This window comes from Hesperophylax consimilis, chromosome 15, assembly GCF_061612785.1.
Source record: "Hesperophylax consimilis isolate HC1 chromosome 15, BYU_Hcon_1.0, whole genome shotgun sequence".
Classification (NCBI taxonomy): Eukaryota; Metazoa; Arthropoda; class Insecta; order Trichoptera; family Limnephilidae; genus Hesperophylax; species Hesperophylax consimilis.
In genome coordinates, this window is record NC_142850.1 from 892965 (window position 1) to 909225 (window position 16261).

At 41.9% G+C, this 16261-nt stretch overlaps 1 protein-coding gene across 1 annotated transcript in view; it reads left to right on the forward strand.

Annotated features, from left to right (window-relative positions):
* LOC149417150 (uncharacterized) overlaps positions 1-16013 on the forward strand; it is a 36046-nt gene extending 20033 nt beyond the window's left edge. The window contains exons 4-7 of the mRNA XM_089639916.1: positions 5303-5569; positions 9570-9630; positions 11573-13024; positions 13141-16013. Coding sequence (XP_089496042.1) covers positions 5303-5569; positions 9570-9630; positions 11573-13024; positions 13141-13255 — 1895 coding nt within the window. The 3' untranslated portion in view covers positions 13256-16013. The remainder of the gene's footprint in view (positions 1-5302; positions 5570-9569; positions 9631-11572; positions 13025-13140) is intronic.
* The last annotated feature ends 248 nt before the right edge of the window (positions 16014-16261 follow it).

Genomic DNA, 16261 nt, shown 5'->3' on the forward strand with positions numbered 1-16261 from the left:
TACTAAATTTACATTCCCCGCGTGGTGGGAAAATGGAACCAACAAAATACAATTTGAATCGGTAATTTCATCGAGTGATTACTATTATGTATGTAATTCCGATGTTGACGGATGAGTTTGCCCCATACATTTCACCGGTGCTGCCTGTTACGTCACAACTATTCAACGGAATAACGTTTTGGCATTCGTTTCTCGCTGGTCGTGTCCTTTTAGAGTTAGAGGATGCCTGTTGCCTGTAGTGTAATGTGTAATATGCGATGTGTGGTGTTGGTGACGGTTCACATTGGTCACACGGTTGCCAGTGTGCCTTGCATTTGGTATTCACCAGCCGTCCGGGTTGAATCCGTACACTGCATGCTTCTCGGATATAAATGTATGATACGATACCAACGCGAGCCAGCAAGCCACTGCATTCAACTTCTTGCACCCTGATCCCTTGGAATGGATGACAGACGTCAAAAATGTGACGTTTCGTACTTTTCCACAGTACCACATATTCCGCGTACATGTATTGTAGCCATGTATAGATGTGCAGACCTTTACCTCTGCAGAAATGTCCACATTATAAGTTTCTGATTACCTTACCGACGCATGCTTTGAGTTGATTTGCGTAACTGTTTCGAAAGACGATATTTTCAACGCGGCAATTATCTTAATAAGATCTCACGTATAGTTAGTTGGTTAGTTTGTTTGTTTGAAATGCGTCAGCGAGCTAGCTGGTGAGCGAGTGCAGCGCGGATCGTACATTGGGCAATGCTTGCTGTACGGCATGTCACGGCGTGCAGTGTTTATAGGCCGGGCATAGGCCGCGACAGGTTGTTGATATTAACTTATTTATGACAAGACACACTCGTGTATGACAATCAGACCAAACCCGTTCCGTGTGCGAGATACGGAACGAGTCGCTTGGTCGCCTGGTCGCCTGGTCGCCTGGTACCCTGTTACTCTGTCTGTTTTAGTTCTACATCAATCCACTCTTCATTATTTCTAAATGTCAAACACAATTATTGGATAAAAAGTCCTTCCTTGATGTTATCAGCATCACTGAATTAATTATAGAATTCAGGTGAGCCGCGTAACCTCCATTACTTCACTTACTGGTGCGTATCGAGCGACTTGCTCTCGGAACATCTCCGTCTACCATTCATTTTGATCTGCGGTTTCTTATTATTCGGATTGCTTTTTCTACATTTGTCGATTTGGTTTTTTCATTCCCCGGTTTTTGGTTTTCTCCACCACCACAGCTAGCCGTGATGAACGCATGGGTGTCGAACCCGAGACCTCTAGCCCAAACCGCCGCGCAATTATCATTACTAACTGACCGAAACGTCTGAACGTATTTTACTTTCAAATTGCCTATTAAGTTTTCCGTTGGTTTTTTGGCACAATTCCCCGATCGGCTCAAACCACTGCGCCCGTTAACCTCGAATTCTACGCTTTATTAATAAAACTTATCAAACTAAAATAATGATACGTGTGAAGTGAATGAGAAACGATAATAGCAATAGCAATAAAACAATCTACTGAAGTACCGTGACGCCGCATTAAGTGAGTCTGCTTGAAGGGGTTAAGGGAGGGGAGATGATTAGCTACTTGTTCCTCGGCACATGTGCATGACATCTGTCACCACCTCCTCCTGGTGCTTGCTACCTTCCGGCATCCTCCTGGATACACTCTGTTTATACTGAGATTAGGTCGCTGCAGATGGTTTCCCTCCGATCTTTGTGATCATAAGTAGTTTATCATATTAATTAAACACAGGAAGAGGGTGTTGTAATATCTCGCGCGCGCTCTGAATCAGATGTCCCACTAATTCAAACCTGCCGCCTGTAAGCCCACTAATTATAAAAATAGCCCGTAATATAATAATCCAAGATGAGCTCCGCATGTGTGTTGAGTTTTTATTATGTTATTTTATCAAACAGTCTGCCACAGTTAACACTATCGAAACTGGAGTTCTTTTCCTCAGAAACAACTCGTACTTATTGAATGCGATGTTATTATATGTATATATATAAAGTCGCGTGGAACGTAAAACCTATCCGAGCAAAGATTTCATGCATCTGCTAACAGACTGGCTAAACAAGTAACCTGGACAAATATTACATTTTAAGAAGGGCCGCGTGCCTTGCCTCTCCGCTTTCAGTTTATCCTGGCCCCGCTGTCTCTCCGGGAGCGAAAATGACCCTAAAGCCTTCTCTTCGAAAGCATCGTTTTGCGTAATAAGCTAGTAGCCAGGTGTGTGTTAGATCTTTGCGCAAGATGTACCCCAACAAAGGAATTCCTGCGAGAGACTTTTGCTATTGTGTCAATTGTAAGTTTTCTATTATTATATCGATAGCATTTTCTTTGGCAATTGTTTACACGCGCACAGCTATTTCTTTTTGTGCGACTCCTTACCCGCCATGATTGAATGCATTTATCCGTTGCATGTGTGTGTGTATTCGTGGTGTAAACTGGCCGTTGTGTAATGGCGTTACAAGATTCATCCCCGACCGGGAATATCGCCTGGGGGAGGACAAGCAACTGTCCGAGAACAGCTGCCGACTTCTTAAGAATTTACCTTCTTTATCTCCTTCTATCCCTCGGAATCAAATGCATCTTATTTTTATGCTTGCCTAAACAGCTGTTAGCTTTCTCTTCAAATATTATTTTCTTGCTGTACAGTCAAATTTACGTATTAATATTCGTATTCAAATTAACGCTCTCCAATGTCTATTTTGAACACTAACTTTAGATCTAGGTTTATAAAGTGAAGCAGTTCTGTTATTCTCAACAAAATAATTTAGTAGCAACAATAAATATACCACAAAATATCATTCGATAATGAACGGCAAAAATATTGCGGTCAGTTTGAGAATTCTCATTAAATTCCCGGTAGTAATAATTCACGAGAAGGCTTTGTTCTTCTCCGGGAGCCCGCCGCGCCCTGCAGACTCCCGAACTCCGATCCCTTCCACTTCCCCGCTATTCATAAGCATTATTCTTTCTTATTACCTAGCCCGGAGAATGTGAGCATCCACGAAATCTGATTTTCTTATAATTGCTTTTAGAGATAATGAATTATCGTGCTGGCCACGCAACCCATAATTATTTATTAATAATATATATATCACTCGCCCGTTGTTTTCGCTTTCTTTCGCTTGTTTTCATTGGATGGATTTCTTCTTAACCTTGCGACCGATTTGACCGACATTGGAAGTGGTTTTGGGAGTTAACTTAAACGATAATTAGATGAGCCGAGCTTCCGATGGGGTTGCTTCCCTCGGGCTTCGGCCCCGCTTTCGTTTCGTTTCCGATAACGCACAGCCCGTTGTGCTGTACCATAGCTGGTCATGAATGAAGGTGAGATCGTCTATAAAAAGTTGGTTGAAAGTGCCCCGGGCCAGGACGGGTAATGGGCTTCATCACGAGGAAGTTTCGGACAAACGCAGGCAGCAACACAAACAGTACCGTTGCGTGTGGCGGGCATCAACTTGAACTGGGCAGGCGGCCGAACGGGCGCGGGCGTGTGGAACTAGCCCCGGGCTCATCACTCCTCAAACCGAATTATTATAGAATTAAAGGCACAAGCAAGCACACACGAAGCCGGTAGCAGTAGCCGATGGAGATCTAGCCCCGAGACATCGTTCAATCATATTCAAACAATAAAACACATCGACTATCATTAGGCATTATAATATTGAAATCAGCTCGTGAACGGAGGCTAACTTCGCATCATAGACATAATTCCTATGTCTGTGCTTCGCATGGTCGACCACTAGCCATAACCATATCCGGTAAAATATTCAAATACGATTCTGCACCGCTACAGCTAATAATGCCTTAACGATTGACCCAAACGCGATCGACTCTTCAAGAGATGAGGAAAAACCTCCTTCAATCACGCCATTACCAGAGATACTCTCACAGAGATTAATAAACTTGTTTTTTTAGTCTGCGATGTATTATAAGATTTGACGCGTTGTTTTTTCTGCATGGCGAACATACTTATTTTTTTCAATTCATTACGGGAGCAAAATAATACAAATCCGAGGATTCACAATGCCGTAAATGTGACAGATTACAAATAAAAAATATGATTTCATCTGTGATGATACTGATAATGAAATGAGTGGCCTAATCTCTGCAGCCTCCCGATTCAAAACACTTCGGACTCCTCTTGATGGCTGATCCAAACTCCTGTTTATTTATTTTCTTCTTATTTTTATCTTCCTCCGCCCGCCGATCTCATCTCTACTCATAATTACATATTATCCCACAGTCTGCCGCTCCACATACCTACTACCTACATGTTTAGTGTGTAGCAACTAGCTGCCTCTCCACCCCAGACCGCGGAATTAGCTTCACCGTGCATTATCTTTATAGATATTTCGTGCTTTTGTAAACCTCTGCTTGAGCCGCTAACCATTTAGACAGCCAATTGATTATTTGATCGCTTTGTTTCTTTCAGACGTTTCAAAAACCAACCTTAGGGCTTTGTGTAAATGCACACTAGTTTATTGCTTAGTTTTACTTTTTGTCAATACGAAAATATCGATAAAAATTAGACATTCGCCTCCTGCGAAGAATTATCCGTGTTAGGACTTCTCTCGGATTACCTCCTGCTATTTAACTAACTAACTAACTAACCATCACGCCGTTTCCCCGCAGGGGTAGGCAGAGAGGACGGACCGCCAAACAACTCGGTCTTGGCACACACTTCTTGCCTCATTCACATTCATACATCGTCTCATACATACTCTTCTATTATTCTGACTCTTGACATGGCCCGACTCGAGTATCTGATATTTTGTCACCGTATAAACAGATATGCATATCCTGTGCGCATCCGCCAGTTTGTTTTGTGAAATTTGATTAATTAAAGCTTTGACATGCGCACTCTGATAAGTTCTCCCAAATTCTTCCATTTGAATGTATATTTGTCCTTGTATTAGTATACTAGATCTGTAAATACTTAAACGTTAAAAGCGAACACAAGTTGGCATCGGAATAGTTGTTAGTGGAGATTATCCCACTTGAGATGTATGTTACGTTGGTCGCGCAGTGTATCAGTGGTCGGGCTTTTGACTTTCCTTCTGACCGGAAGGTAAGCACCGTGGGAAAGGAACTTGGCGAGTCAGACTCAGTGTAAGCGGTGCGCCCGAGGCGCGGTTCGCGTAACCCGCTCCTCCGTTCTGTGATCACACAAGCTGCCCGACCTGGCTTGGACCGGGGAAGCTGCGTGCATCTCTAACCCGTACTCATTATGTTCTACGCTTTCTAACCCTGGCAATGTTCTCATCTGTGATTTTGTTTGTAGGTGGTTCCAGTGGCTCTCTGATATCCCGGATGAGCAAGCAGTCCATCTTGGGAGTGTCAGACCAGTGGCAAGCCGGAGAACACCGGTCCGCCGACTCGCTGAGGGTGCTGCGATACGAGTACAGAGTTACCTGCGACGCCCATTACTACGGACAAGGATGTGCTAGCCTCTGCAGACCTAGAGATGACAGCTTCGGACACTACACTTGCTCTCAAACAGGAGAGCGTATCTGTCTTTCTGGCTGGCAGGGAGACTACTGTTCTAAACGTTAGTATTTTATTTCACTTTTTGTTTCTCCATTTCTTTAATGCAGCATATACAATGCTGTTGGTAGATAATGCTTAAATTACTGCTATTAAATACTTAGGACGCTGTGGTGCAAATCCCTCATTGACAATGATCTATTGTTCTTCGGGCCATCAAAAAAGCGTTTCGCTTTATATATAAACAAACCCACCTCTCAAATCGTCTGTAATAGCATTATCTTCAGATCTTTCATCCGTTCTGATTCTTCCATGAGAAACAGTCTGTGCATTTTAAATTTCACGCGATCAATCAGCAAATGCAATTAGATGGTTCGTTCGATTAGTTGTACTAAGCAACATGGCATATATTCCTTCTCGTCACATCTCCATATCGAGTTGAAATCGTGGACCGAATCGAGCGGATGAATTGGACGAATTGAAGCATCAAATAATAAATGAATTCCGTTCGCAATATGACTATCATGTTTAATTTATCTTCCTCATATTCACCTCCTGGGTATCATTAATATGACCGCGCCGCCGTTTACGCATTTGTCACACATTTCGATGTCATTTAAATATTATTTGTTTTCCCTCGCGTTTTTGAATTAAGAACGGAGATTGCACCGCTCTTTTAAACCATTCTCTAAGATATTTGAGATAATCTGCAGTCATGCGATGCTTGACTTGCATTGTTACCGTTAGACGTATAGCTATTATGTAGGTTAATTAATTCCTCTTACGAAATCCTATGAAGACGGACAAAGAAGATTGAAGCCGTGCATTATGTTGATCGATCTGTGTAATCTGCGGCCGGAATAATAAGTTTTTCAATCACATCCTGCTACATCCCGTATCCCGTCCGTTCTTTACGACTTCACCTGCAATCCTTTCTCCTGCCCCCGCTGTCGGCTCGCTGGCCGGCCGCGGCGATCGGTTCTCCTTGTCCGACGGTGGTTGGTTTGGTTCCCACACTGTTTGCAACCATTAAGCTGCCATTACGGCAAGCTGCTCGATGGAGAGCTTCTACCGCTCCTGTTATTAAAAGCCATTTTTTGAAAACGTTTTCAACCGAAAACGCGATGTTTTTGTTTTCTGTTCCGAAATGAACGCAGAAGTTTGGCGTGATCGGTTCGCATTAAATCCTTTCATCCGCCCTCCGTATCTGTTTGTTTCTGTTCGTGCGAAAGATTTCTCTCGTTTTGCATGCAATCACCGCAATGCACGTTACAGTCTTTTCTTCTGTGAACTGCCACCGACCCTAAATGCGGTTTTTTTTAATCAATACGTTTAAAATCTAACAAAATGCTAATTTGTTTTGGGTTCCTAACAGCCCAGATGGGAAGTTGGGAGGAAGTAAATAATGAAAACATAAGATACAGGAAAGAGATCACTCCCAAAGTAAACAGAACCGAGCGCAAACAAAGATAAGTATGCGTGCATATGCACCGGCCGGGTGTTTTCCCAACAAAAGATGTGGTAGCCACCAGCTAGGCCGAGATACTCGCAGCGGCAGCGTGGGAAGGTTACACCACCCTCTCTACCTGCTGCGCTCCTAATCAAAGCAAAAAAACCTCCGCAGCGATCTAAATAGGATGCAGCTTTATTTCCCCGCTTTTGGGATAAACGCTTCAAGCACGTTCGTTTCATATTTACCTATCGTTATTGGCAGTAAAGCATCATTCTGAATATTCTACTCGAGTGCTGTAATCGAATGATTGCACGATATATTCCATACCGCACTTAGCGGGACCGAAACTCTCTTCGAACCGCAAAGAGTTCAAAAAACGCATTAAAAGCAAACATCCGAACCTCCATCCGGTGGTTAAGTCAGTACCTGTTCCTCCCCTCGCTGCTACGTCATCCTATGCCAGCAATCTTAATTGCTTGTTTTGGTTTTTGTCTTGTATCATGCAGTTAATTTTAGAACGACTCTCTGGCGTCCGTCACCGTTGCCTCCCGTGCGCCCGATATCCCAACATCCCAACTTGACAATAACACCGAGCATCCATCCTCGGCCAACACTCAATAACGTATCAACGACAAATTATTGACAATTAACCGATAGCCATCTGATCCCCTGGTTTTTACTCCAAGCAATTGCCAAATTACCGTGCGGCAGTATCAATTCATATTATCTTCGATCTACTTGTCTCATCCGACTGATTTGCCCGTCTTGAATATCTCGTATGTAACAACAGCGATAAAATCTTCAGTACCGTATTATTCGTGTATTAACATTTTTATTTCGATTAATTACACTCGTAGTACGTACACTAACTTAATATGAAGTTACATGGATTATCTGTTTTCTGCACTAATCAAATCGGAATATTATCCATCCTAGACAAATAAGTAATTACCACTACATGGATGTCTTTCTCGGGTGATGTCACACCACGCACATGACCCGCATCGTCACAAATTTTATGCGAAAAAGGTTATCAGTCCATAGATTCAACGTGCTGATTCAATTCCACCAAAACCTCCTAGATCACAAGGCCCGGGACCCTGATTCAAAGCAGCCCCCTAACTTGTATGGGATTTTACAAAAATCTTCGTTTTAATTTTTTTCTTTAAATTTTATTTATTTTTTTAATCATCTTAAAATATTTAGTTAATTTCAATAAATAAATAAAAATATGTTTTTTGGAAGTTCCCATACAAGTTAGGAGGCTGATTTGATTCAGTGTCCCGGCCTTGTGATCTAGGCGGTTTTGCTTCCACTCGTTGAACCCCCCAGCTCAAAGAGATTAGGTACATCCCTTCTGGGCTTACGTTGCTAGGGTTAGCAACACTGGCCAGCCTAGCAGCTGTTCACTGCTATAAGTATGACGACCTCACATATAAATAAACGCCAAGAATTGGATCAGCTTACTCGTGCACATCATATCGATAAACAGCGTTGCACAATAGTTAATATTATATTAGCAATGTTTTTGTTCTTAAACATCGTATTTGTATTTAAACCAACTGTGATCATATTTTTTACGCACTGAGTACTGTTCAGCTACTTATTGGCCTCTAAAGTGCGTTGGCACAATAATAACCCTCCTGCAAGTCCCCTATCCTTGTTCTATGCTTGGGGGGACACAAGGCTTATGTATGATGTACTTAGTTTTCTAACGGTTTTTTCGTGTTATCACGACCGTTATACGATACGACTTTTACCTTTCGTTCATTTATCATACATATTGCAGCATTTTTGTGTATGATCGTAAAAATCACAATCACGCAATTTAATTTACGCTACAAATAAGTTCACTTTTTTCCTTATTTAGGTGAGGTATTTTTACGATGCCTCTTCACAAATCCAAATATAAACAGGCGATTTTACGGAACAAGATTCTTGTCAAAGTAGCCATTTTCAAAACGAACCTAGCCCCAGCAGATGAATCTGTATGAACTCGATCGTATTACCCTTTCGTCGCTTTGAGTTGAACTCGTTTTTAAGAGCAACGGGGCGTTTAGTATGCCGTAGATTCATTTCGGAAACCTAGTTCTTCCTGGCGATAGAAAAATGAGTCTTATACTGCAGTCTTCGTGCCGCCAGAAGTAAACAAACACGTTGTATCTAAACAGAAATATAAACTCGGAGGCACGAGACTGGAGCACTTGACCTAGGAATGCCACTGATACTAACCAATCCTTCTCGTTTACATCAATGCTGTTCAAACCTTTCCCGAATGGCATAATTTAAGCTGTTTTTAATATGGATATATTTATGTTAAAAAGACAACCAACACTTGCGTTGGTTGGAGTTGGGCATTGTGTAATGTTAGATTAGTGCATCACAAAGTTCGGAGATGCAATCAGCGACTGATGCGAAATGCGATAATATTTTTAGCAGAATTTCATGCAGACTCCTGCCACACACGTGCTACGGATTTAGCCTGGATCTCGTCCTTTTTTTCGCCGAGATGTGTTTTATTTTTCTGTCTGCCTTTTAGACGGAAATTATTGCTCTTCTTTTCTCCCAACTAACTTAACTGTTACTGATTGTGTGCTCTTTTTGTCCACAGCTCGCTGCCTGCCGGGATGTGATTCTGAACACGGCCATTGCACTAAACCCGACGAATGCAAGTAAGTACATACTCATTTTCCAAATATTCTATTTGAACGAATGTTACGTGAGTAATCAGAATCCATAATAGTTCAGATAGTGCGTTTTCAAACTCGTGTAATTGTCAATTAACATACAGAGCAAAGCGTTGTTAAATTCCTTGTGATCAACATTGTCCGGCATTGTTGCGGCCGCGTTGCACCTGGAAGGGACTTGTAGCAGTTTCACTAGCCGCAGATATGTATGCATTGGAGGCCGATTGGAATCACCTGCCTGGCGCATTCCGGCCCATTCGTAAATAATATCCACAGTCCATAACTCTCATTCTAATTCCGAAGGCGTAATTCCTTCGCAGCATGTTGTCGTGCGCAATTTTTTTTCAGTTCCATACCGGTATCGCGAATGTTGTAACGAGGTGCATAACCTGACGTTGCAAAACACGAGATTCTCGCTCGTTCCAATCAATATTAATAGCGTTTATCACTATCGATTTGCAGAATATTTTAATCGTATTTGAAGCCCGTTTTGACGATGGCGCCTGGTTTTTCTGCTCACACAATGACGACCATCCCGCGAGATTTGCGGTCAGCCACTTTATCCGCAACTGCAGGCGAATATTCAGGACCCGGTTATGCGACGCGTTTCTGCTCTTTTTGTACTTTTCTTGCGATCCACTATTTCATTGATCAGGTACCTCGATTCGACCGCATTGACAAACGTTTCATTCACTCTTCACACAAGTACAAACCCCGCTCCCTCCTTCTCTTACCTTAGAAGAGCATTCAGCTAAGATATCGACAAACCATTCCTCTTTATCGTATTTCTGTCTTTAATTAATTATTTATAAAACTATTCTTGTTTTATCTTGTGTTAATAAGCGATTCAACTTTATACGTAGCCTTACATCGTTCGTTGGTCCCATTTCCCAAAACCACTTTTTGATTGTCTGCGATGTGCGCTACTGGTTTCACTTCCGCCCTGTGTATTGAATACTATACTAATGATTACCCCCTTTATCCAGTTTTGTTCAAAATCTTTCCCGGGTGGTCTGAGACTACCCGTTTGCTAGTACCTGCATACCATACAAATGAAGTAGCTAATGTGGTGTAAAGTATGATGTATTCGGAGTATAAGTCCGCTGTGATGGATTAGTGAGGGTATACTAGTGCCTACCTGTTGGATATGCGATGTGATGGTATCAGGAGTGGTGATCAGCCCAAAAACTCGAGCGGCGCCTGCTCCACTTGACTCTCTTCCGTGCCACTTGTCGAATGGCTACTTCATATTATACCAGACGGTTCCTTAAAATACTCCCAACTTGTAACGCGTGAAATGCATCCATTACTTTCAAACAAAACCATATTCTAAAATCTAATTCGGACACGTTTCTTTCTGTTTCCGTATTTTTTTTGCTTCGAAACATTTGTGATATTTAGTTATTTAAGTTTAAAAATTGCAATGCTTAATTGTCGCTGCAGCGTGATCGGCGATCGCTGGATCATTGATCGATGTGTGCGGCTCTCTGCGGCCTCGCCTTGACCCCGGCCACTCGCCGTGGGAACGCGCGCCCCGAGGAGCGACCGTCCTTCTCTCTCAGAGTATGAATTCCAGTGGAAAGAGGAAGACGACGACTGCCAGATCGCGAGGAATGCTAAATTATTGCGCATCCCGAGATGCGCGCGGACTTTGTTATTTATAGGTCATCCTTTTTGCTTTGTATCCACTCCGCGGTGGGCAGGGCCGAGGGGAGGCGGTGGCCGGTCGACTCCGCCCGATTCTCGTCGACATTCCCTGACTTTCTGTTCTTAATTTGGTTCTCAGTTCATACCGACATCAGACCTTATTTCATTTCAATACATACTCTTCCTTCGGACATACTTTTTAATGTGAATACCGCAACATTTCATGTATTTGACTAATCCTTTTGCAAATTTACTAATTTTTTCATTTTCTTTTTCACAGGTGTTATTCTGGATGGGTCGGCCGATTATGTGACGAATGTGAACGTTACCCTGGCTGTATACACGGGTCCTGCCAGAAATCCTGGGATTGCCTCTGTGATGAAGGCTGGGGCGGTCTCTTCTGCAATCAAGACCTAAACTATTGCACCAACCATCGGCCTTGTCACAATAACGGAACCTGCTTCAACACCGGGCAAGGTTCCTACACATGCGCCTGCCCGGCGGGATTCTCTGGCACCGACTGTGAGCTGGAAGTTGACGGTTGCTCCAATAAGCCCTGCCAGAACGGCGGTACTTGCCGAGAAGGCGGTTCCCATTATCGCTGTGAATGTATCGATGGGTGGAACGGTGCCCATTGCCAAACACCATCTCGCACCTGCACAGATAACCCTTGTAGACACGGAGGAACCTGTCGCGAGAGACCCGGTGGCTACAGCTGTTCCTGTCCTGCCGGACACACGGGAACAGATTGTGAGAGGGAATTAGACGACTGTGCTTCGACTCCCTGCCTCAATGGGGGTGTTTGTTCCAAATTGCCAGGTGGTGGCCATACTTGCAAGTGTCCCAACGGCTTCATCGGCAATAACTGCGAAAATGATGAAGATGATTGCCACGGTAACCCCTGCTTCAATGGAGGAACTTGTGTCGATCTCGTTGGTGCATTTCGTTGCCAATGCGTACCCGGGTTCATAGATCGACTGTGCCAAACTAAAGTTAACTTGTGCTTGACTCTACCTTGTGCTAATGGCGGTACGTGCGCCGATTTGGACAATGACTACCGATGCACATGTCGTGCCGGTTTTACCGGAAAAGACTGTAGTGTCGATATTGATGAGTGTCTATCTTCCCCCTGCCTCAATGGAGGAACATGCATAAACAGAGTGAATAACTTTACGTGCGCGTGCGCCGGTGGCTGGAGTGGTTGGAGGTGTGATGAGTCTGCCGACGGTGTGGTGGTGGCGGGCTCCGGAAGGGCGGGAGCCGGCAGCTTGTCCCGGCAAGTTGGCACTGAGGGTACCCTGTCGGCGCAGCATTTAGTGGTCATCGTAACACTGGCTGGCGGTCTGACAGCTTTGCTGATATGCGCGGCAGTGGTGATCAGACGCAAGAGAAGAAGAGCAGCGGCCGACAGAGAAGCGCGCTTGCAGAACGAGAGGAATGCACACGTCTCTCTGTCCAAGCGAGACCCCCATGTCATCAAGAACACCTGGGGCAAGTGCATCAACAACGTAACAGCCTCCAACAGTCACGTGTCGGAGCTGTCCGAGTGCCAAAACGCGCACAACGTGAGCCTCGCGGAGTCAGAGTGCTCTGGCAAGGGCGGTGGAGGGGGAGGGGGAGGGGGCCCCTTGTCCCGAGCGAGATCTCACAAGCAGCTTAACACGGAGTCAGCAGCCCGCCTGCTGTCTGCCAGGCTCAGCCTGCTCTCGTCGGATTCACTCTGCACAGCGAGGTTATTATACTTTCATCTCTTAACTATATACTCGTACTTATTGTCCTCAACCAATCTTATCACAATGACAGTCAATGTGTGATGCCGTTTCTAATGTGAGATTTTGTTTGTTACAGTGATGCATCCCTCGTGAAAAGGCCGACTGGCGGGTCAGAGAAGGCGGGAAGTATCTACGTCATCGAGGACCACTACCTCAGGCCGGACCCTGGGACGTTCGCCACGCAGGTCTAGCGACAGGCCGAGCGCTTAGACTTAGTGACATTGTATATAGAATCCGTCAACCTGTAATTATTATCAATCTGTGAATAGACAAGTGAAGTGAAAAGACAAAAGAACAACTGCGCGGTGTCGCGTCGGCATGACGACGGGTTTGTTTCAACACGAGTGATGGACACGAAGGATAATAACAGTTAACCCTTTATTCAAGTGACGAGAAGAACATTGACTAGTGCGTACTGCGAAGTAAGTGACAGTTTGTTGTGAAGTTGGATGGACGTCTTATTTCCGATCGCCCGCTGATTCCGCGTACATCCCTACAAAGCTGTACGGCTACATAGACTAAAACTAATTTATTTTGCATGTCCTACCTGCTAGTTTTTTCACGAAGGTTATTTTTATTTTAAGGATTGTATCTATGGTTAAATCCAGGGCTGTGCGGCCCCGTGCCTCGAGTGTAAATAATAGAATATTTAGTCCCGAATGTTGAAATGGTTGGGGCTAATTATTGCCTGCTAGGGGGTGACTGCTGTTAGCACTAATGTTGCCTTCTTCCTATTATTTGGCTATCGACTCTTACCGTTTACTTTTTCATTCAATCAACAATTCATAATTTTACGTTCGTCAAATCATTAGAATTTATTATTTTTTACTTCGAATCACATGTTATATCAATTTAATTATTTTTACTCCTATTTATTATGACACACGTGAGAGTTGCGAACTTATTAAATCAAAGTTTTTGGATCAATTATTTTAATAAATAATCATCACTTAACCTTTATTTGACAATGAATATTTTATGCCATTTTCTGACATAAAATGTTAATTATCCAAATGAAATGTGACATATATTGTTGAATGCATGTAATTATAATGTTGATAGCATTTTGGGAAGAGGGCACCGGGCGCTATGATCTCAGGCGAAACAAAAAGTCTAAAGATTTTGATTCGTCTAACCCCCGGACTTAAAGCCCTGACACTAACGAAGTGGACATTTTAAAAAGATGTGATCATGTTTTCTTAAGAATAAAAATTTACACTTAATTTTACAAGTCAAGTCCCACTGATTCTCACCTAGTAAAGTCTTCACATTAGTAAAGCGGGCTCAATAGTGAGCCCTGCGGTACCCCGCATCACAGTAAAACGAACTTAAATCATTTGGACTGATATTTTTCTCCAACTCTGTAAATTTATCTAAATTACCTACATTTCATTTTAAATACATTTTAATACAGAGTGTTCTTAAACTTTTTTTAGTATTTTATTTTTTCTTCTTTTGAAGGCAATGATGTTGGATTGTACGATTGTTATATCGCTAAACCATGTTCCTGTTATGTAAATTATAAGTAACTTAATACGATTAGATAAGTTAGTGAAAACTAAGTCATAAACAAAAATAATATCAAAAGTTTTAAATCCAAAATCGCGACATCCGATCTTTGAAAAGCTTCCGTATTATCCGCATAGTTTTGTCATTCCAAATAGTTACTGCATTGTACCTACGGGATATATTGTGTGAAAGCTTTTCACTAAGAGTAAATCAGCCGTTTGTTTTGCAGGTGAGACAACTTGTTTAACGACGCCGACGCTTAGTCAGAAACAAGGTATCGGGTATCCCGATTTTAACGCAAATATACAATATAAAAGTTCACAATTTTGTACTTAACCGAATAAGTATTTTCCCTTTCTCTTGATATATCGATTAATTAATCAAATTGACCATTCATGTACCTATTGATAAAATTTACTTCTCGTATTTAAATGTTCGAACAAAAATGATATTTGTTAATTCCATACAATATTTACTTAATAAATTATTACCGAATCAAAAGACTTAATGATTGGGACTTTCATTTGAGAATCGTGCATCTCCGCAGAATATTGACGAAAGGAAATAAAAAACAAAAAAAAACAGAATTATTTAAAAAATGCAAGCATTTTGAAAATAGAAAAAATGCCTTTCTGTTGGTGTCCTCTGCAAGAGCCGATGCGATGAGTCATTTTATGAGGTTACAAATTATATTCTCTGCAAGAGCCGAAGCGATGAATCCATTTTTGATGTTATAAATTATTATATCGATATCTTGTACTTGTATAAAAAATATGGCCAGACTTAGACTTTTTGTAATTATTTATGTAAATATTGATTGACGGCACGCTGTCGTGATAGAGATCGCTAATTATAGTGTTTGTAATTAAAAGAAAATATAATTATATCTATAATCGACATCATCACGTTAGTTTGTTCATTGTGTAGTAATTTCCAATTCCTAAGTGCGGAAATCCGGTTTGGAAAGTCTATTCAAATTATATCTTGGTGCTGAAAATCAAAGGCAACCCATTTCATTTTGTATTATTCTTTATTAATTTATTTTCTTACATATCAATGTAACGTACCTATATGTTTTATTTTATTTATCAATATTGTTTACTTTTCGTCTATAAATTTCTGATCAATGTTGAATTATTTATTTTGGAATCATTTTTATCTTTAAATTATTGACATATTGTCTCATCGTGTATCGAATGTTACATGGCTACTTTGTTATTCTTTTTTTGGGTTGTATAATATTTTTTGGCACTCGAGAATACTTAATGTTTGTAGAGGACAGTGGATTGAATTGAAGGAATATTTCCTCTTTGCAGTATTCTCGACCTCCCCTACTTACATGATATATGTGATTGTTCCTGATGCATAATGCGACTACATGATAAAATTCAACTGTGCGGTATTATTAAAAATGTTAAATAAAACATTGTTTATTATAAATATACCTCTTTCTTTTTAAACCCACACCAAACAACCTATATATATTGGCACCTAAAACACAGCAAGTGAATATGTGCATAGAATGCTTCAAGGATGGAAACCGGGACCCCTCGGAAACTACCCATCGCTGTTCATATACTCAGTCGATCATTCTAAGGCAGTATTCAATACCTAATCTATTACATATAGGATATATTGGCACCTAAAACACAGCAAGTGAATATGTGCATAGAATGCTTCAAGGATGG